Here is a 22,444-nt window from a genome sequence, read left to right on the forward strand (position 1 = left end):
CCAAAAACATTCCAGATATATAGCATGCATGCTAATACAATTAGTGAACCATGACCCAGGGGAGGTTGGACCTCCTCAGAAGGTATTTGTGCTTCATCTCCATTCCATCAAAAGCAGCTGACTGATTAAACCTTCATACATCTGGGTTTACTTTCCACCTAGCCGCCACAGCTAACATCCAGCTAGAGCAGTGGTTCTTAACCTTGTTGGAGGTACTGAACCCCACCTGTTTTACATGCGCATTCACCGAACCCTTCTTTGTTGGATCGAGGATCGTTTCGTTGATGGGTACAAAGAACAGGCAGAGTAGCCTTTTCATCGAATCTGGCTCCCTTCACCTTGAATTCAGCAAGCGCTATGTTCTTGTAGTTCCCATCTCCATGCAGCTGAAGGAAGCCTTCCCTTAGTTTTGCCGGTGCTGGACTAGAATTGCTCATCTTGTCTTTGCAAATCATGCAGTTAGGACATCGATTCCAATCACGTTCCGTCATACATGTGAATCCGTATTGTATGTATACTTCCGACCGCTTTCTTTTTTACATAGGCCAAGCTATGTAGCGTGATCACCTGCAGCCAGTGATGTCATCACCAATGTGTGTCTTGACCTCCGCCGAACCCCTGAGACTGACTCACCGAACCCCTGGGGTTCGATCGAACCCAGGTTAAGAACCACTGAGCTAGAGCCTTGTTGGCTAAATCTTGTGTTTTTCAACTTATTTTTGCTAGACAAACAAAAGCCGGGCTGTTAAATGAGTCGCCACAAAAATGTGTCCAACATTGTTTGTAGGCCTGTTTTTATTCTAGTGTGTGTCTGCGGGGCCCAGATGCGGGTCTTGGATGCGATGAAAACAATGTATTTATGACAGGGAGCCAATACTTGCGTGAACTTGACAAGGAACGCAGGGCACTGTTGACGGGCAGATTGGAAGTATGGTAAATATACAGGCGGGTTGGGTCGACCAGGGGTCTGGAATGTCAACAGAAAAGTAACCTGCAACGAAACACAACCAGGAAGTGAAGCTATCGTTGATTATCGATGTTTGCGACTGTGGCGACAGGAGCGCAGAGAAAGACGTCCTTTTGTAGCTACTTTTGATGTTTGTGATGATTTTTGTTTGGAATCGGAAGACAGGATGAGGTTTCCCATCCCGCCATATTGTATTGGTCAATTAAACTTCCTGGTTACTAGAAATTTTCATTAGAAAGATGCTGAAATTTTGGAGTCTTTGTCCTCCTCTGAGCCACCTGCTGCTGGTCATGTGGACCTACCTCCTTCCAGTCACATCTGTGAGCACCCGGGGCTACTTGTAGTCCCGAGTCTCTAAAATTTGAATGGGAACCAATGCATTCAGTTACCAAATTCCTAGTTAGCACTTAGCTAGCCCCTAATTATGCTTCTGTAAGCTTACTCTCCTGAAGGATATTCCGCGATGCAACCCTCGTACCCTCCCCGGTCTTTATCAAACTCTTGCTTTCTCTCTCTCTGTCTCCCCCTTTCTACCCCAACCAGTCAAGACAGAAAGCCGCCAATATTGAGCTTCGATCTGTCTGAGGGTTCTGTGTTTCTTCACTGTTGTCTCCAAGTACTTGCTCATGGGGGAATCTTGTAGGTTATTTGTGTGGCCTGGAAAATTGTCAACCAAATACGCTGTTTTTCTTCCCTGCTGCCTCTCGAACCCTTAGCGGACGGCGACCCCCACTTTGTGGTGGAGTTTCCCCTCAGCAAACTGACCGTGTGTTTCAACATCAACGGCGAGCCGGGACAAATCCTCCGCTTGGTGTCCGACCACAAACAATCCGGTAAGGTGCGAGCCAGAAGAATCGTCGGGCACTTTAGGTGGGTTCAATCAGTTAAACCAGGGGTCGGCAACCCTTCACACCCAAAGAGCCATCTGGACCCAGTTTCCTCGGAAAATAAAACACTGGGAGTCGCAATTAATTTTGGACGTCTAAAATAAAGGTACCACTGTATATATTGCTTTTCATTACATTTACACTTTGTATAAACAAGTGTGAAGTGTGTTGCTTCTGAAATTCACAAAGTATTACGGAAAAAAAAAAAAAAATTTATGTAATGAACTCATTTTGAGCTTTGGGCTTTCAGAGCTTGTAGCGGAGCCTTGACCTGAATTTCAAATATAAATCGGGAAAAAAATCACAGTGTCAGTAAACAATAAAAAATAAATATTTGCAAAATATCTTCATAAATATTTATTTTACCTGGTTTATGGGACTTCTGCTCCTGAACTTCTGCGCACAGCATCTGCAAATCGGGACTTTACCGGCTGGCGGGTATACCGGCTTCCGCGAGTGTGACGTTATTTTGAGCGACGAAAAATAATAAATATAATTTTTATTTAATATTTCAACATCACAATAATCTTCCAACTTCAAACTAAAAGCCAAAAAAAGGAATTAACACAAATGAAATACACTTCAATTAAATATTTAGAATTTATTTTCCCAAGCCACTCGGGAGCCGCAGTGTAAAGATGAAAGAGCCGCATGCGTCTCCGGAGCCGCGGGTTGCCGACCCCTGAGTTAAACCCTTCTGTTCTGTATTCAGGTGTGACGGTAAACGGCAAACTAATCGGCGCCCCGGCTCCACCGGGCAGCCACAAGCAACAGCGCACCTACTTCAGCACCATCACCATCGTCATAGATCGTCCAAGACGGGCCTACATTGAGGTGACGCCTAAAAAAGTCATCTTGGACGGGCGGGACCGGATGGTTCTGCCCTGCCACACCTCCATGTCGGTGGAGAGCGGCGCCCTGTCGGTGTCTGTGGCGGAGAGGTCCAACGTGACCGTGTCGGTCGGACGAAACATCAGTTTCGTGATCCTGCTGCACAACTACAAGAACCCAACGGCTTACCAGCGGGACCACCTGGGCTTCTACATCGGCAACAGCAAGGGCCTGTCGCACGGCGTCCACGGGCTTCTGGGTGGGTTGGAGACGCCTGCTGCAGGCGGAGAGGGATAACTCACAAATTCAGATTAATTTTTAGAAAAAACAACAAACTTAGCATAACTTCTTCCATGTGATTTACATGAAAGAAGTTATGCTAAGTTTGTTGGTGCAGTACTCCTAATGGCCTCTAGGGGGCTAAGTCTTAACATTCAGGCATTTCCAACTGATAATCAAAAGTGAGAAACCACAGTGATATATACTGCTCAAAAAAATAAAGGGAACACTTGAACAACACAATGTAACTCCAAGTCAATCACACTTGTGTGAAATCATAGTGTCCACTCAGGAAGCAACACAGATTCATTTTGACTTGTTTTAAGGACATTACATCAAAGTTGGATCAGCCTGGAGTTTGTTTTTACACTTTCATTTTGAGTGTGATTCCTAATCCAGACCTCCATGGGTTGATACAATTGATTTCCATTGATCATTTTTGTGTGATTTTGTTGTCAGCACATTCAACTGTGTAAAGAGCAAAGTATTTCATAAGAATATTTCATTCATCTAGATCTAGGATGTGTTTTTTAAGTGTTCCCTTTATTTTCTTGAGCAGTGTATTTCTAAAGAAATTTCCCCTTTACGTTAACGTGAAGCCTCCTGGTTCGCTCTGCTTTCAGGCCAATTCCTGTTCGAGGAGGTGGGCCTGGCGGAGCTGCCGGCCGGAGAGGACAACGAGCCCACGCAGGCCCTGAAGCTTAAGAACCGCTCGGTGCCGGTTGTCCCGAAGAGCCGGCGGATCTACAGCGGCACGCAAAATGTGGACTGCTGGTTCGCCAAGAACGCTGCCGAGAAACTCATCGACGGACAGTACGGGGACTATTTGATGTCGCACATGTTTGACACGGGGGAATGGCCGCACTTGACAAACCGGGTGTGAAAAGGCTGCCCGGCGTTTTAATTATTAAACCTGAACTAATCCCCCCTTCCCACTTCCCCCATCTGAAATATCTTGTGACAATAGATAACGGTACCAAGTCTTACTTTCCCACCTTCCTCCGCAGTTCTCCCTTCTGAATATATTTCCTACTGTTTCTAATGTAAATGTAATTTTTTTATTGAATGACCCCGGATTGTAGTTTTTTTTTTTTTTACAATCGTTTTATTGTAAATAATACATTTAAATCTAGGTTTTAATATGGTTTGGGGGTTGCTTTCATTTTTGCCCCTATTTGAGTGGATTAAAAACACACCTGGTTACCACGGAGATCAACCCCCTCCGCTAACTAACCCCCTTGCCCGATGACACGGCAAACACACGGGGCGCACTCATGCAAACACACACACACTCACACACACACATACACACACAGCCGTCGTCCTCCCCTGTCATCAGGGGCAGGGGGGTGGGGGGGCGTACACATTCCCTGCAGGAATCCGCCGACACACACCGACACATCTGTCAAGTCACCTTTATTCGTAGTGCAGATTAGATACATTCGTCGAGGCAGCGGGTTGTGACGTTACGCAGTTTAAGTCACAAGAGTGGAATGTTGTCGTATATATAAATCGTATATATCGTATATAAAAAAATACACTGAAAAAATGGACATACCACATAAAATATCATGTCGAGCTGTTTTTCCAGCCTCTAAACCCCCGAGTGTACGGAGGCCAGATGAGATGATTTCATGATAAACCGCGAGTACAAAAAAAAAATAAAATGGAAGACAAATATTCACTGCCTATTTGGCCTCATACTGATTTCACCCGCACAGGATTATGATAATCTGGCATCTCTAAAAATGGTTCCAGAGCCACCATCGCAGCAGATTCAACAACCAATACGTTGATAAATCAGATAAAATTATCACAGAATAAATACAAAAAAAAAAAAAAAAAATCGCATTAACCATATTGGGTGAATGGACAAATCAAACACAATCATTGAGTGTGACGCCGTGTCAGTTTTGTCATTGGCCCCGGGACGCAGGGTTGCCAAGGCAACACCGCTGAAAGGGTTGCGTATCAAGATGCGGCAGGACGTTTAGTTTAAAATTGCGCGTTAAAATCCCGCACCCTCTTCCACCCATTTCACAGAGGCGGAGAACGCCTGATTTGTTATGTTTATCGATCACCTTTCGGCCGGAAAATGCATATGGAACGCCGCCCAAATTATCCTGTTTTTTTTTTGTTTTTTTTCTAGATTGAATCATTTTCATGACGTGAAAAAAAAAAACAAAAAAACCTGACACCCGAATTCCGGAGCGGTTCGAAAGAGTTCGGTTCTTACACGATTCAACGCCTCTCCGTGGAAACCTGAGTAGTCGTCATCGGGCTCTTTGGTGAGATGTCGGTACAGGGAAAAGGCGTTCCCTGCAGGGGATCTATCCGGGTGGACGCCCGATTTTCGCGGCCATCCTTGACATCCCCACGGTTTTCTCATGGAATTCGACCGCGATGACGCGTTGCGTCCGTAGGAGGTAGGCGTCGTAAGAGGCCTTAGAAGTCAAAGTCGGTAGCCGGAGGCAGAGCATGTGGGAGAGCCGGCAATTACACCTAAATTAAAAAGAGTGATTATATAAAATCTTAGCAGTTAAGAGTCCACGCTCCGGGCTGCTCTGCAGAACGCCGGACATGATAAAGGCCTCTTTTGAGGGAAAAAAAAAAAAAAAAAAAAAATCCCCCGTCGCGAAGAGACGACAGCTTTACTACTCCAGCGTTCGTTATCGTCTCCCTTAAAACGTCTGAAGCGCCACGCTCACGCCGTAATCGCTTCTAGCCGGCGTTTCTGTAGTGGTTACTCTGAATGGGAGGAAAGATGAACTGATGTAAAGGTCTTCAAGGTTAAAAAAAAAAAAGATAGAGGGGTAGATGTAGGTCGGGTTCACACCACCACCCAGCCCGGCTTGACCGGTGATCCGGAGTACTGGACGTCGGGTGACGAGCCGCCCTCGGCGAGCTCCTCCTCGCCTTCCTCGCCCTCTTCCGTATCCGTTTCCACCGTCAGCAGGACCTGAGGGACCACAGCAGAGCACAGCGCAGAGCTTGAGCTTCCGGATTCAGGGACATCGAATTCAGAGAAATACAGGAAACGGCTTTCGAACCCGCACCCCCGATTGGTCCGGCATGTAACGGGCATGGCTGATTCGCATATTATCCACTGATACGAGATGAAAAAAAACATGCGGAGACGCAGTATCGCGATATAATAATCCAGGTTTTAATGCCGGGGGACTTTTATGGTAACCGCTTGATGGTATTTAGGAGGCTTTCGGCTTGGAGGGTCAGTTAGGAAAGTTGCCGGTTCAATTCCCGGCTCCGTCTGTATGAACGGTGAAGTATCCTTGGGCGGGACACTCGAACCCCAAGTTGCTCCCGATGGTCGGGTTAGCGCCTCGCCTGTGTAAATGCAACCGTTCATTTATTCATTCATTATATTTATTGCTTATCCTGCACTTGGGGTTGCAGGATATCCCAACTGTCATTGGGCAAGAGGCGGCGTTCACCATCATATAGATATACAGTAGTCCCTGTTGCTAATCGTAATTAGCCTTACAAGCTGTTGTAGCTATACAACAGGTTTTTGCAGTATAAATGTATTTTAACATCATAACATCCGACTGGACGTGACCTGAACATTACTCTCAACATTACTGCATTATACTGCATTATAATATATTTATAATCAAAAATTATATCATTGATAAAATAAGCATTTTTTTAGGGTAGCGACCAAAGGCAGTTCTGTCGCCTGGGCTCCCACTGGCTTAGCGACCATAGCTTCATTCTCTGTTTCTCTGCGGTGTTGTGTTTGTGTGAATTATCTGGGAAAGTTTTGAAATTAATTTCAACCCCCACCGTGACGGCCAAATGTTCTACGCCTTCTAAGATATCTGGCACTGAAACTAAGCGGCGAAGGAAGATGCTAACCGTTGTAGAAAAAGCGCAACTTCTTGACCTGTTAAAGCAAGAGAGTCGCTTCGCTTTTCACCGCTTTTCATTTATCGTGGCTGGTTCTGTAGCGTTACGCCCACCATAAACTAATGTGGAACTATTCACGGTATAAAGTACCGTGCACTTTAAGGCGCACCTAAAAGCCTGGAATCTTCTCAAAAATCGACAGCGCGCCTTATAATGCAGTGCGCCTTATAATGCAGTGCGCCTTATATGTGGATCAATACTGAGCTGCAAGAGGTCTCACAAAAACGGGAAGCAGCTGCCGACCCCATTTTCTCCCGTAGAAGAAGCAGCGCGCGGTGCATGCTGGGATATAGGACTGCGCAAAGCGTGCATTTTCATTTGGACCGACAAATCATTTCTCCTACAGTTGGAGGACAAACGTGAACAGTGGGTTGTTGAACAGAGAGCTGCAAGTAGATCACCACAGTCACTATTTGAATGACGGCAACAGCGCTAGCTAGCGATATGGACATCAATGAATTTAGAGGCGATCCTTCTCGGTGCTTTCGTTTTATGAAACGCTTTGAACTGTGGAGTTTGAAATACACTGTTTTCAATGAAGGCGGCGCTAATACTGATAAGAGCTACCGGTACTTACGGTACCGTGTTGTGAATGCACTAACTTGTTTTGGGAGTAAACGGAGTTGTCAGAATGTTGGTTTGTATTCTATTAATAAAGTTTGACTGACTTATCTGACTGTTTTGTTGACGTTCCCTTTAGCGCAGCTCCATTTAGTGGATGCATAACGCAACCCCAGCCACTACTTTAGCTTCTATTATACGAGCCTTATAATGCGGTGCGCCTTATATATGATTTTTTTTTTTTTTTAAATAGGCCATTCATTGAAGGTGCGCCTTATAATCCGGTGCGCCTTATGGTGCGGAAAATACGGTACTACTCATTCATAGAGGTGTGAAATCACTTGATAAGTTGAGACCATTTCCTGAGCTTCCTTCCTCTCCCAAGGAAGGGAATAAAAACTAACTCGGATAAATGCATCCAAAGCTGTGAGCTGTTTGGATTCACGAGCAAACGTCATCCATCGCTACCGTTATCGTTTAGCGGTCTGTTCGCGGTCGTCAAAATCCTATCAGACACACTCGCCGGCGGCCCCGCTTCCTGGCAGTTTCTGTCGACTACAAACAAGGAGCCCCGGCTAGTCAAAAGGTCACCGAGCCACAGAAAGCCTGCTAGTGAGTTTGGCTGAAAAAAAAAAAAAAAAAATTCTGATGGAAACCGCCAGGCCAGAAACAAACCTTCTGCCAACACAAATATGACCGTTCTGGTACTCAATCACGTAACCGTCCAACGGGTTCGGACAAATACCCCAAAATATAAAGTTGCAAAAATACGGCTGAATATTTTCAGAAAAGGGAGTTCTTTGTGCTTTTTTTTCCCCCCCAGGGGAATAAATGAAAATGTAGAAAAATGATCTGAGCGGATCTCTCAGAGTCTCAAAAAGCAGGACGGGGGCTCGGACCGAACTCCACTTCTGTAGAACTATCTTCCATGGCTTCTTTGCATCCAGTTCACAGAACTTTTTTTGAGTTTGGTCATCTGGATGATCGTGACATTTACTCAAAATGAAAACAAAATTAAAAGATATGATATTTTAAAAGAAACCCATACGTGTGATGTATTTTACTTCATCTGAAGCCTTCTGAGAACAGAACTGTTGACCGAAATACAACACAGAGAGGCGAAGTTGAATCATTTTCTTTCAAAATGAGCCAAAAGATTGTTAATTTAGATTATATTTACACAAGTTTCACAAAATGCTTACTTTGGCAACTTCGTCCCCGACCCATTGGACCCCTCGGGGCAACAAGCGACTTGATGAAGTCTGAATCGTTCTCAAATGTCCAGCGAAGCGGAGCTGAAGATTGTTGCCAAAGAGTTGGCTTGTTTCTACACTTGTTTTTAATCGATGCCCAAAAGGATGATAACCATCGAGAGGCAATAACAGATGATGATTGGTCAGGATCCGGTGCAGAGGACAACGTCCTCGTACGAGGACTCTGTGTCGTAATAGGTTAACCCAGGGCGGTGATCGTAGACCGCTCCTTAAAATGTCAAATGCCGGATCCATTACATCATGTCACGTGACGGCGGCCCGTCCAATGAGCTCGCTCAAACACCCAGAAGTGTGACAAAAGTCCAGATATTTGGCTTGAATCCCATCGACTGGCGTTGAGGAGCGACAACCCCAGCGGTTCGGGGGTCTCGGAGAGCGGCGACGTTAACGCGTGTCACAGGCGCCCGAACCGGCTACAACAGCGTCATTGTGGCGTTTTTTGCCGGACGCCGCCCTCTGCCCTGATAAATGCCCCCTCTATCTGCCCGCCTCCTCCTCTCCGCCCGGCTTTCCATCACATCAGTGCGTGGAAACGATTCCTAAATGTCACTGTTATCTGTTGATGAAGAGCTGATTTATGGCAGGCTGGCGCCGGACCAGAAAGGGGGAGATGGGGAGGGTCGCTTGAATTACAAAATGACAGCCTGGTTTTTTGCAATGGGCGGGCGGGGGGGGGGCGGAGTCTGTGGTTTAAAAATGTTTACAAACACAAAGCAGGAAAAACCGAGGAAAAAAAAAAATCTGAAAATTTGGGCCGATAGGATGCGGGAAAATTCACCCCCCAACAACCTGGTTCTGGCGAGGCTAAATTTTCGACGTCTGAATAATCCCTCCGGGAGCCCCCGGATTCGAAGATTCGACTGCGATCTGCGGAAATCACAACCGGTCAGTCGGACCGGAAATTCTTTGTCGTTCGGATTCCACCTCTTTTTTTTTAATTTTTAAAAAATATACAGCAGAACAATATTTCTTTCTTTCGTTTTTGCGGTCCTCAAGGGGCGTGGCTTCAATTATTTATTATTTCTTGGACAACTGAGAACCTCCGGAGACAGGTTCCTTTTTTTTTTTTTTAATACAGTATACCCTTGTTTTCCGCGGGGGTTACGTTCCAAAAAGAACCCGTGATAGGCAAAATCCGTGAAGTAGAAACCTTTTTTTTTTTTTACAATTATTATACAATTAAATACTCTATTATACATTGTTGCTGTCGTCCTTATGTTTTTTTCCTCCTTCTTTATGGAACAAACAGAAGATTCATTAATTCCGTAATGCCGACCTACAGCCGCATAGCTTTTACCTTCCCTTAGCATGTCCAGAAGTTTAACTTTATCTGCGATAGATAGCATCTTCCACTGCCTTTTAGGCCCTGCCGTAGGTGCTTTTGTCGGTCCAGAGCGTTTTGTCAACATTATGGGTTTTAGAGAAAATTGCAAGAGAATTTGCACGTACGTAATGTAAATTTGGCGAGCTGTTTTACGTACGTGTACATGTTAAACTGCGACGTTATTGACGCACAGGTAAAGAAGAAGCGGAGTGACTCTTTTAGCCAATCAGAATGCAGAACACGATGCAAATCCGCGAAGTAGCGAAACCGTGAAAAGTAAACCGCGTTATAGCGAGTGATCACTGTATTAAAGCTATTAATGTACCCTGACTGTCTAACACAGTTGCTTCCTATCTCCATTCCCAGCGGCACTGGTCTTGATCTCCGTTCTGTACCGCTAAAAGGTAGCTTTTCCTCGCGGCTGTCGATGAATGCTTGCTAACGGGCGATTGTCGGGTTTATTGAAATAAATTCAAAGAGTATAAAATGTAAAGTGGCATCAGACAACCGGGTTGGGATACGGCGCCGCGTGAATAAAATCCGACTTGACTCAACCGTCAATAATAAGACCACCGGCGTCGACGACGAGTTGGAAATCCGTCTGTTTTACATTTTCCCCGTGCAGATAAGCTGGGTGCGGTTTCTTTTTGAACCATTCGTGGGTTCTTCAAATTCTGGAAGCAGATCAGAAAGATGATTTTGGAGCTCGACGGAATAAAATCAGGTGCATTAGCACAGCCGCTCCGACTGGTACGATTAGCATATCAAGAGTGTTGAGGGGGGGGTTAATGGCCTTGTCAGAGATCTGGAGTGCACTTATGTGTATCCAAAACAAACAGATCCAAATCGAACCAGAACACAAAGACTCTCAGTGGCTAAATAGCGAGCAGCTGTGCTGGAACTGGGTTACGCTTTACGCCTGAGGAGACGCACGTGGGTTCGAAACCTGGGAGGCCGGAGTCGTCCTTCGGCTTGGGGAATCGTGAACCCAACCAGAACGTCCGATGCTCTCGGGAAAGGGAAACCCGACACTTCCACTCGACCCAAACAAAGCCAAATCAGTGCCTGACGGTTCCGTGTGTGTGTTTTCCCGTTCCAGTTCAAACCGATCGGGGGGGGGAAAGAAAATACCCCACATGTAAATCTCTAACAGAGGGGATCTTATTGTTTCGGCATGTCCGACCACAGTCTCCTTGTCAGACGCCGTAAAATACGGAGAAGACTCCGACCCCTGACCTCCAAAATGGAAGTCCGTTGTTTGGGAAGTCCGCAGTTAAAATCGGTTAATGTCTCTGACCTTCGCTCCCTTACGCCCCCCCATCTCCAACCTAGTGTTAATGAATAATTAGCATTTTGGTTTATGAGGCCCCGCGGGGGTCTAATTTTTCAAAGACATTTCTAAAGACCCTTAGAGGAGTGAGTGTTTCCCTGAATATTTCCATTCAATTTAAAAATCCAGCTGACCTTTAAGGTGGACACGGAGAACCCCCTTCCTGGCTTCGACAACGGTTCCAGCCTTCTAGTTTGGACAAAAACGACTTTTTAAAGTCGCGGCAGGCCCCGAATGTGGCTGCTTCAGAACAAACGGGTAAATAAGTAAATAAAACTGGGTCCCTCCTCGACCGAGCGAGCATCTGCACCGAGTTTGAGAAGATTTCCTAAAGGCGTCGCCGAGATATTGCCTCCGCGATGACGGGAATAAACAAGCGGCCCCCAGAACAACGCGAGAGCCAGGAATGAAAGCAGGACCGTCCGTGCGATTGCCCATTTGGACGACCCCCGGCTTTTTAACCCCGCCGAGGTTAAGTGGTTCTCATGGGCTCAAGATGAACCACGTTCTTCATCGCTTCTGTTTCGGTGGATCTAATGTGGGAAGGGGAAAAGGGGGGAGGGGGGAGCATGTTGATGTGATGTTACATCAACATTCTCACAACATCCTCTTTCTCTTTCTATTCCGCTGTAAGTCTTGTCTACATCTAAGTGGGCGGTTTACGGCGCAGCCGTACGGTGGGAAAGAGGCATCGAGAGTAATCTTTCCCCAGGGTGACGGGGCGGAGCAGGTGCGTCCACGTTCTCTTTCTGGGGCCGCCATGTTGTTAAAAAAGCTAATGTTAGCTGCAAAATAACCTGCAAATTGCCAACAGAATTCATAGACGTGGAATTTTAACCGAGCTCTCGTGCACTTTTGTATGACCGAGTGTTGATTCCAGGTTTACGCTAAAACAACCTCCGAGCTACGGCTCCGTTTACGACACAACTTGCGTTGAAACAGGTAAACGCTACGGCCTGGGCTAATCTACAAGTATGGGTCTCCCGACTTGGTTTCTTATTGGCTGACATCGGGTGTGATGTACCAAAGAGGGCACGCTCAAGAGAGGTGAGCCCTGACAGGGGGACGCTGTGATGCCACTGAGAAGTTCGCTGTCATGAAGTATGGATGCCCACGAGCTGTGAAGGTACGTAGAACGGGGAAGCACAGAGTCTGTGAGGTCACCAGCGAAGGCAATGTAGGTCTGCAAGGAACCTGCAAGCCTTCTCTGAAGTCGGTCCCCTGTGGTTCTGCTATGACACGCTGTATAAGCGGGATCTTGAAGACAACATCGTTGAGTACATGAATTTTGACGCGTTATCCATTCACCACCTCAAAACTCAGGAAAACGGGAAGGAAGGAAAATGGTGTGCAGCCAAACCCCGAACGAGGACGCTGAGGTGAAGTCGTACATCCAGACCGTTATCAGCGAGGAGCTGGGTGACGCGACCGGCCGAGGGCAGAAATCGAAGGGTCAGAAGTGGTGGGCGCGCTACATTTCGCTCAACTTGCAGAACCGGGACTACCAGAGGAGGCTCTCTCTCTGCGAGAAAATAATAGAAAACCTTCAAGGCCAGCTTTTTGCCCAGAAAGGAATAGGTGCGGGGTCTGCCGCCAGGTGCCGATGGCACATGAGAAACCATGCGGCTCAGAACAAGAAGCGGCAAAGAGCTGCCATCGGACACGACGCCGATTCCGAGACTCCATGGGGCTTAAACACTCCGCCTGAGATGTTGGACCTCCTCTTCTTGCTGAGGGAAAGAGAGGAGGAGGACCAGGTGTTCGGACATAGGACGAGGCCTTGGAGTCAAAAGGCTAACCGGAGAAAGGACAAGAGGTGCGAGACTCTTGCGGAGTCAGGCACTCCGCCTGAGATGCTCGAGATCCTGCTCCTGCTGAAAAAAATAGCGGTCGGGCCTTGCGACCCTGCGAGGACAATGAGGTTGCGAGCATCGCCGGATAGTCAGAGAGGGTCGACCGAAACAAAAGTCAGACCGCTGGAGGAAACGGAGAGGCTCGGCGACCGTGAGGAACCCTCGGCCAGCGACATGTCAAACAAGATTCTCGTGAAAAACTCAATCGAGAGCTTGGCCAAAGCGGTGGTCTGTACTCTGGTTAAGCAAACGCCGGGGGAGAACGGTACATCGACGAGAGTCCGCATCTGTCCATGTCTGTCCGCTTGCCAGGGGCGTCCCCTGCGCTCCGAAGGCTTGGGCGGAGGTAGGAAGGGTATTTCAAGGCAGCTTGATGTGAAAGCGCGTTGTCGGGAGTGCATGAAAACAACCTGTGCATTTGTGGCGTGACCGCGATGCCCGCAGTGTCAGGGGGGAATCGCCCTCGAGGCACCCGTGGGATTTTCGACACATTCAAAATAACCTGTCATCATCCACCCCGAAACCGAAAACAAGATCATCGCCGATGACAAAGTCAGAAGATGAATCTCAATGGAGGGTCAACGGAGTCAAGAGGCAAACTGCGGCACCCAACCGTGGCTTCGTTGAAGAAACCGGGGCATGTTTACTTTCTTGAAGATGTTCTACCTTCCATCAGAGGAGCTTCTCCAGTTCTATCTAGGTAACTAAGCAGTTCGGGCACTCAGTGAACAGATGTTTTTGGGAACTAGAGAGACTTTGCAATATTCAGAACTGTGCAATATTTCATTTCATAACAGCTACACTACAATTTTTCCGTTTATCATACTATTGTGCACTCCTTACCTCACTTGTTACTAAGACACTTTATAGTTTCACTGAGACACTTTATAGTTTATAGTTTATTTTTATTTCTAATTCTGCCTTTTCTTTTTATCATTTATTACTGTTATATTTTCTGTAACTCTGGCACAACAATTTCCTTCGGGATTAATAAAGTTGTTCTTATCTAATCTTATCTTAGACTCGTTGGGTTACCTGAGTTGGGGTTTGAATGGGATTCATTAGAAGAAGCCCCTCTGCGATGGGCTGAGCAGCTATTGACAAAGTAAATCGGTCAGTTTCATCCCCATTCCCTGAACATCCCAGCGCAGCAGGAAGTTCAAGCAGAAAAATTGGTCACAGGTACAGACAGAAGAGGAGCAGCTGCGGTCAGTTTGAGATAATCAAAGAGGGGAGGAAGGGATATTCTAAAGGTGGGGCCTTGAAACGAAATCGTTCCCAATTTGAAAGGACAAGGAGTTCACACTTGTTGGCAATGGGGTCGGTAATCAGCACACGCTACCCGATCGATTTGGATGAAACATTCAAAAATAGATTTACAGCACCTGAGGTCGGATCGGGTGTTTACCCCTCACATACTTGCCGATTATCCATCACACTCAGCAGATTCCTGTTTTAAAAATGCAGCAACGGGATGCTGCATTAAAGGGAAGAGGTTCCCTTGATGAGGCAATGTCTTGGTCGTATTGCACACTGACAATGTCTACGATGGTGTCACGAAAGGCCCGCCATACTGTATTCATAAATGTATTTTGGTTACCAGACCCTTTTTCGGGCCTTTTTTGTCAATGGGAAAAAATACGGTATTGATCTGATATCCGATTCCTGCCATTGTGTCTGAGCTCCACATAGAGGAAATTCATGGCCTGTATGCTTTAAAAAGCGTGGCATGGAACGCTGAAGAAAATGGACCAAGCGACGGGGTTGCGGAGTTTCTGGAAGTCTTATCTTCTTGGTATGCACTGGACATTGGACCAAAGTGACGTTTCTCCATTTTTTTTAGAATTTTGGGAGTCTCGGAACAGCTAAACAGAAGCTAAGGCATATGGGTTTGGACACTGCAACATCTTAATACACAGTGAAGTTGGTGCTTTCGGTTGTTGGCCTTTTTTTTTGGCTTATGGACTCTCACCTGGGACTCGTCGTTATTGGCCCAGGGAAGAGAGTCCGGCTTCTTCACCGAACCGTCACACGCGTCATCTGGGCTCTTCATCGTCTTGTACTTCCTCATCGTCAGGCTGTCCACCACCCAGAACATGATGGACTTGGGGGGGAAAAAAAAACCCAGGGGACCAGGGTAAGTGAAGCTCTTCAGATATAAAGTACCCAACAAGGAGGTGGGGTTTTAGATACTTGTCCGATGGCGCTTGATTTAACTTGGTTCAGGTTCGATTGAACACATCAGACCGGACGGATCAAGTGAATTTAGACACCAGCCGGCGGTCGCTCTTCATCGGCGTATCTATAGTTGCAAAAAGCGATACTTACGTTGACGATAAAGGGCACGATGAGCATGACCAGCACCAGCTCCAGCTGAGGGTTGGCAATGTAGCTCAGCAGCACCTCCTGCAGCTGGAGAGAAGTAGAGGAGAGCCAGGACCGATCTTTAATTTAACGAAGGATCATATCTGATGGCGAAGGCCGGGTTCCCTGATTTTATGGCGGCTTGTTTGGTGTGACTCTACGTTTGTCCCCTTACTTTGGACCATCCAGGGACAAGCAGCACCAGGCTGATCACGCCCTTCTCCAGCACCATGATGAGCAGGTAGATGCCGCACTGGCCGAGCCACGCTGCCGCCTGGGGGGGGTCGCCTAGAGGGGGAATCGGTAATCGTATCACACATCATTTCAAGAGCAACAAAGAGGCGGTTGTCATTTCCTTATCCCCTCATTAGAAGGCGCACAAAAGACTCATACAAGTCTCTGAAAAGGGGCTCAAACATCCTGAATCACCCCCTCCGACGAGATAACTCCACCACCATTTTCAACTCCGTATTCTTCACCGAAACATGTTTCGTGTGTGCAATGTCAAAGGGTTTCATTAAAAAAGAAAAAAAAAATTCTAAGACGGCCTTAAATGAAAATGTCTGATCGGGTTTGTTCCGGTCGCAGAGACGCTTCGTTTTTTTCGTCTCCCGGCCTGAAAGGAGTTTTACAGGTGTCTTTACCTGCAGACACAAAGGAGCGTACCGTCTGTCATTAAGTCGGGAGGAGGGGGTAAAGGTGCGGGACCGGGGAGGAAGGGCGACAGACGCCTCCCTCCCTTCCGGTAAAAAGACAAAGCAAATGTCAACTTGACCTCTTGGAGGTAAACAGTTCCAAAGACTCGCCCGTGCAGGGTCATTTGGGAGAAAAAATTTCCATTGCGAGGAGGAAAAAGGGGCGGATAGAGGGGGAGGGCGGGCCGGTGAGGAAGAGTTATGACAGCCGTGGAATCATTTCCCTTTTTTTCTGAAGCCGTGGCTGGAAACCCCAACTCTTCTGCAGCTGGCGAGGTTGGCTCGCCACCCTGTCGGACATGCAGCGCCCCCCAGTGGACGAAATCGGAACTGCGCGATCACAACAACCGACAGCTCGGTGATCACGGTTCTGTTTGTGTTTTAGAAAATAACGCAAGAGGGTGCGTCACTCACCGTATTCCCCGAACATTAGCGGCGTCCACTGCTTGTGCTCCACCAGCCTGGACACCAGCTTGACGGCGATCCAGATGACCAGCATCCCCAGCGTGGCGTCCAGTAAGAAATTCATCAGGTATCTTGGGTTTAATTAAAAAAAGAAAGAGGGCGAGAGTGGGTCGAACCTTCATCTGCCGGGAGTTTACTCATGCAGCGAGTTCCATACTTACAGGGAACATGGATCCATTTTGGTGAGCGTGGAGAGGAAGACGTTGGCGAAGTGGATGAAGAGTGCGCCGATGGCCTGTTTGGACGTGTCGTAAAACCTGCAATTTTAAAAGGTCTTTAAAATTTACATTTATTTTTTCACTGTATGGAATCTGCATGACTAATTGGAGATTTATTTTTTTCCAACTTCTAGACCAAAATAAAATTAAAGGTGAGTTAATCTGACCTTTGACCTGGAGTTCTTTTTACACATTATGAGCAAATACTAGCGACTACAATTGAGATTTCTTGAAAGAATATTTAAGTTTCGATTCATTTTAGTGTTTTTGAAACAGAAAACTTTTATCTTCACATTTTGTGAGGAACCTCCCTTTGACTCATTGGCCTATGAGAAGATTAACACTCCCCAGTAAAAACCTAAAAAGAGTTGAGTAATATTTCTGTAATGTAGAAAATACTCCTTTAATTGTCAGTAATCTTCCAGTTTAGCTCATATTTTCCCCATTTTTATTCTACTTAGTCATAATACTGAATGGAGAATTATGTCATCCGCGGAGCAATTTAAACTGCAGTACCCAATTTGACCACAAGAGGTCGCTGTTACGCCTCTGTCGAGAGCTCCATCTTCAGCAGTGCAAGTTAGATTTTTTGAAAGAGTGTGCTTGATACTTCTATGTACTTAAGCGCCGGTGCATTTCTTAGAGAAATACTGCACATGGGGAGGAGGGGAGGGGTTTACTACAAGAGGAAAATCCTTGGCAAGATTTTTGCTCTCCCCACAAATGTATTTTGTTCTCCCCACAAATGGATTGGCGCCCTTGTGGCTGAAATGGGTACACAAAAAAGCATTTAAGAGGTTTTGAGGGAGAAAATGGTTCAACTCTGGGGTTTCAAAGGGATCTATTGAGGATTTGTTGAAGGTGTGTGATAACAGAAAGTGGGTCACATTTCAAAGAGAGGATGAGTTTCTGACCAGATCCTCCAGGGTCGTCGGATCCCCGCTGGCTCCCGAAACCTCTTCACTGTGAAGGAGAAGAAAAGTCAGATTTTGTGAATTTCATTTTCTTGTGTTTTTTTTAATCATTATTTTAATATTTTGAGGGAGTTTCTGCGGGTCATTATACAACTCCGCGCTGAGAGGCGACCGACATCCACCATTCCCGGTCACCTCTTCTAATTCTAAAGTCCAGCCCGGACCGGTTCTCAACCCAGATCTGTGATGTCGCTGCCATGGTGACCTACAATCCTCCGCTCTTCCAGGGAGAAAATATTAACAAGGATGTACACTTTGACCACGAGCTTGTGTGTGTGTTTGTTTATGGATTCCCCCGCAAATGAGTAACTGAACGGAGCTTGTCGATCAACCTCGTGGATCGTCAAAATTAAGGGGATGCACCAGAACCCAGCGCACAGTCTGACCTTGTAATACTTTCTTCTGATTTGTATATGTATGACGCGCACGCACAACACACACACACACACACACACACACACACACACACACACACACACACACACACACACACACACACACACACACACACACACACACACGGAAATATCAGAACATGGAAGAGGGGTGGGGAGTTATTATTAGCGCCCCCTTGTGGACATGATGGGAACTACAAGTAACCGTTTTTGTTGTTTATTCAATTAAATTAAAAAAAAATATCTGTTTTCGGGGGTTGTGGATGCTGGGGAAATTTTAGGACAGGTGAGAGCCATATGGTAAAATGAAAAAATACAGTTCGGAACAGATAATACAAAGGATAAAAGAATATATATAACTATACATACTATTGTATTAAAAGGCAGCAAGATATAGGAAACCAGAGGATTTACAGCTTTGTGTACCACAGAAGTAAAATGACAAATATGTATTTACAATGAAATTGTTTATGTATCATAAATGATAAACCATAAACAGTGAGGTGCATAAGGAACTGTTTGCAAAAGTGGAAATTGAGGTCTGAGTAGTTCAAACTTAGACAAAAGCTATAAAACAAAAGCTATATAAACAGTGTATAAATATTTGTGTCACTCCTTTGTACAATAAAAATAAAATGATGTCATCGTAATTGACAAATACATAATTATTCTATAAATCTTTGGTGAAAAATGTCATTCATTGATTCTCTATTCTGCTTAGCCTGCACAAGAGGTCATGGTTGTTTGTCAAGGGATCACTAAATGATTCCCAGAGTTTGGGCCGCAAATAAAACCCCAAACAGAGTAAAATGAAGGCTTGAAGCAGGTTTGTGGTTCAATTCCAGGCCAAGGTCTCCGCTCAGTCCCTCTTTTTTCTCATTTTGAAATGATTACCTAGAAATCCTCACATAAGCTAAAGTTTTTTAAATATAATATAGACAGCACAGTTTAGACCAGGGGTGGGCAATTATTTTGGCTGGCAGGCCATATTTCTTATTTATGTTTTATCCGCGGGCAAACTAGGTATCATGTAAATTGAACAAAATAAAAATTGCAATTTTGGGGGATTTCATTTCAACTTTAAAATCATTCATGATCATATAAATGTACTGACATTATTTTGCATGGGAACATCCATACAAAATTAAACATAAGAATAAAATACAGAGTTTCTAAACTTAATAATGATTGGAAAGACTTATTACAATATTCAGAGAAAATAGTTTGGCAGGCCAGATAAAAAAGCCCGCGGGCCGTAAAATTCCCAGGCCTGATTTAGACATTTGCCAATTAGTTTCTGGACTACATTTTTTTTTAAACAAATTTAGCACATTGATTATGCACATGAATAAACTGTGATTTTTTTTTATTAAAACAAACAACAACAAAAAATCAAGGCGGATCTTTGATGTTTATTCTTTATGAATCAATTAAGCCACACCTTTCTATTCTCTTTCAACTGTATTTTCTTTTCTCCTCATAAAATGCCTCTGAGTCTGCAGGTGTTTTTCATTCATGCATTTCACCTCCATGTAATTCAGTACCACTCAGTTCTCCTCATATTCCAGTTTGGGAATAACAAAACCACACCACTCCTCGTGGTGTTTTTTTTTTTTTTTTACTTTTGTTTTTTGTGCAAAACATTGCCAGAGGAGACAAACACTGGGATGCTCCGCATTCCCGGAGTCAGCTGCCACAGAATCACAAGTCAGGAGGCCATTGTTCAGGCATCTCCAGCCTTTTCTGACAAACAGGACTAGTCGAGTTTGCTCTTTATAACTGACTCTACTTTGATTGCAACTAATTGCCAGTATTTAAAACACGCTGGCACTCAAATCCCCCCATCCCCTCCACACACACACACAAAGAAAAGCTCAAGTTAGGCCTATTTCTTTCCACCAAACTGAGAATGTTGTTCCAACCACTTATATAAACATCACTGTTGCACGTTAAGATATATAAAAAACCATGTTAACCTGACAATGAAAGTTAAAAAACGTTACTCAGGTGCTGTTTGTACACTATTTGTGAACAGTTAGTTTTTTTTTTTTTGCAAATACCCTGCTGTCTCGAAGACACTGCGACGAATTCCCCTTTAAAACTACACAATTGATGGCGGCGGAACTATTGCAGACGCAAATCATTGCGGTATGGGGAACCGTGGACATACACAGCACAGTTTCGTCTCGGCACAAATTTCGGCAATTTAAAAACCCAAGCAAAATCGCGATTTTTTGGCCAAAATTCGTATTTGTCGACGGTTTGACTGTCGCAACCGCCGAGGAGCAACGGTCATTTTTTGTGGACGTGTAAGATGTTTTCGGCCTCCACGGTGGAGCACAAGACAAATATTTAGCATTAATAAGAAATGTAGCGGCACAAACAACCCACCGAAGGCTAGCAGAAGATGTTTAAATACTCTTTGTGTCTTAAGAGGTTGAAAATCGCTTATGTTTAACATCGGAAAAGCGAGAACGAACAGAATGGGCGAAAAGTCCAATGAAATTCAACGGAGGCGCTAACGGGCTCACTGGAAACAAACGTCAACAAGACGCCACGTGGATGCGCTGAACGCGTCTGTTTAATTGCACTAAATGTGGGTTGTTGGCGGTTTTTTCCACGGGATCCACGGGACACGACCGTGTGAAAGTGGGGTACTCACACATTAGCGTGCTGAAGGCAACGACGGCTAGCAGCCCCTGGATCAGCACACCGAACCGGTCCGTCAGGGCGCCGTTATCGCAGCCGTGAGGATTAGCTTTGTTGATGTCGGACATGTTTGTAACTTCCAGAACCCCGCCGTCGAATAACGTCTTCATCGTGAAGACGCCGGTGTAACCGTACATGTCCATGTCGGCCGGTGGGGAGCAAAAAAAAAACAACAACAACAACAAACGATGGGGGGGAGACAAAGGGAAGCAATTCTTCAGCGGCTTCTTTCCACACTTTCCTTTTTCTTTTTAAATCCCCACAATGAGCAGTAATCCCGCGATCGTTTAAGCGTTCAGAGTTGGATGAGGAAGATGAGGTGAAGGAGAAGGCCGGATGATCGATCAACCAAATCACATCTATGTTTATGTCGGAAGAAACGCACAGCTGTCGAGTGCCCAGTAATGGAGACGGAGCTTCCTGTTTGGGCTTTTCAAAATAAAAGACCGATAAGTTATCAAGCCACGTGTGAATTTATTTTGGTTATCTTTTTTGTCTGACATGTTGCTGTGATTTTCTGGGCTTGAATAAGAACTTTATTCTAAGGGGGTTCAATAGAGATGATATTTAAAATGATATCTTGACTATAAAATCCATTAGCAACAATACCTTGTTTTTTTAGCGTTGTGGAGAAATATCTAAAAACCCAAGAAATTAAGGTTTTATGATTCGGCTTTCTGTTAATATTATTATCGTTATTTTCAACATGACCAAAAGATGTTTTACTGATCTGTTTTAAACAAAAAAAGGCTTTTAATTTGGAATCTCACCGGGCGGCCCGCGCTCTGACACGTGCCTCTCGTGCGCGATACTGCGTCACCTTTCGCTCGTGCTAACAAGCACGCGCCCGGGTCAAGCCTCCGCCCTCGCGCCCCTCACGTGACAATTTGTCCGGCAGGTGGACTTCCGGTCAAGAACATGATGGCCACTTCTAATTGGAGCGTTACAAGAATTAGCATGTAAAAACGTCGTTAAATGAGTTCATTTACCAATTTGAAAAATAAATACTTTCTTTTATTGAAATGATCGAAACTTTTCCTTTTGATGTGAAAAAAACAAACAAAAAAAGCCATATTTGTGTTGGTTGTATACGTCATAATTATAGCTGTCATTTCTTTTTCTTTGTGACACATCAAAAATCTGACCAATCATTGGTGGAAAATGAAGTCACATGACTCTTTCAGAGATCCTTTTATTGCGTTTACCACGTGTTCTTTAAGCTCAACTTTATTGATCCCCATAGGGGAAATTCCTTTGTCACAGCAGCATAACAGTTATATTTCAAAAAAAGGAAATACATATGAATAGAAAGGCAGAAGGCAGGCCATAGCAAGACAAAAAAAAATCCACAAATAAATAGACAGTAGATAAATAGACAACAGACAACAACA

General features: G+C 45.2%; 2 protein-coding genes across 3 annotated transcripts in view; one reads left to right on the plus strand and one right to left on the minus strand.

Annotated features, from left to right (window-relative positions):
* itih5 (inter-alpha-trypsin inhibitor heavy chain 5) overlaps nt 1-7,562 on the plus strand; it is a 26,578-nt gene extending 19,016 nt beyond the window's left edge. The window contains exons 12-14 of the mRNA XM_086146574.1: nt 1,684-1,800; nt 2,567-2,944; nt 3,588-7,562. Coding sequence (XP_086002700.1) covers nt 1,684-1,800; nt 2,567-2,944; nt 3,588-3,847 — 755 coding nt within the window. The 3' untranslated portion in view covers nt 3,848-7,562. The remainder of the gene's footprint in view (nt 1-1,683; nt 1,801-2,566; nt 2,945-3,587) is intronic.
* Nucleotides 4,364-21,440, minus strand: tmem110l (transmembrane protein 110, like). Of its 2 annotated transcripts, none has more exons than XM_086146576.1 (8): nt 21,007-21,440; nt 17,890-17,938; nt 16,919-17,014; nt 16,707-16,828; nt 15,773-15,885; nt 15,562-15,645; nt 15,206-15,337; nt 4,364-5,923 (listed from the first exon to the last, which is right to left on the minus strand). In XM_086146576.1, exons 1-8 carry the CDS (start codon nt 21,194-21,196, stop codon nt 5,795-5,797), a joined length of 915 nt encoding a protein of 304 aa, XP_086002702.1. In that variant the 5' UTR covers nt 21,197-21,440; the 3' UTR covers nt 4,364-5,794. The 2 variants fall into 2 exon arrangements, with proteins under 2 accessions (XP_086002702.1, XP_086002701.1); XM_086146575.1 differs by having other exon boundaries at nt 17,863-17,938.
* Nucleotides 21,441-22,444: the final 1,004 nt, after the last annotated feature.

This window comes from Fistularia commersonii, chromosome 5 (assembly GCF_037954325.1).
Source record: "Fistularia commersonii isolate RoL2024-O1a breed Wild chromosome 5, RoL_Fcom_v1.0, whole genome shotgun sequence".
Taxonomy (NCBI): domain Eukaryota; kingdom Metazoa; phylum Chordata; class Actinopteri; order Syngnathiformes; family Fistulariidae; genus Fistularia; species Fistularia commersonii.

Excerpts from the sequence above, each read along its gene's own strand:
- tmem110l (XM_086146575.1), bottom strand. The coding sequence starts at position 21,196 with ATGGACATGTACGGTTACACCGGCGTCTTCACGATGAAGACGTTATTC. Across the intron at positions 17,015-17,862 it reads ACTCATCCTCTCTTTGAAAT|GTTTTACGACACGTCCAAAC; the intron begins GTGACCCACTTT and ends TTAAAATTGCAG. Across the intron at positions 16,829-16,918 it reads AAAATGGATCCATGTTCCCT|ATACCTGATGAATTTCTTAC; the intron begins GTAAGTATGGAA and ends ATTAAACCCAAG.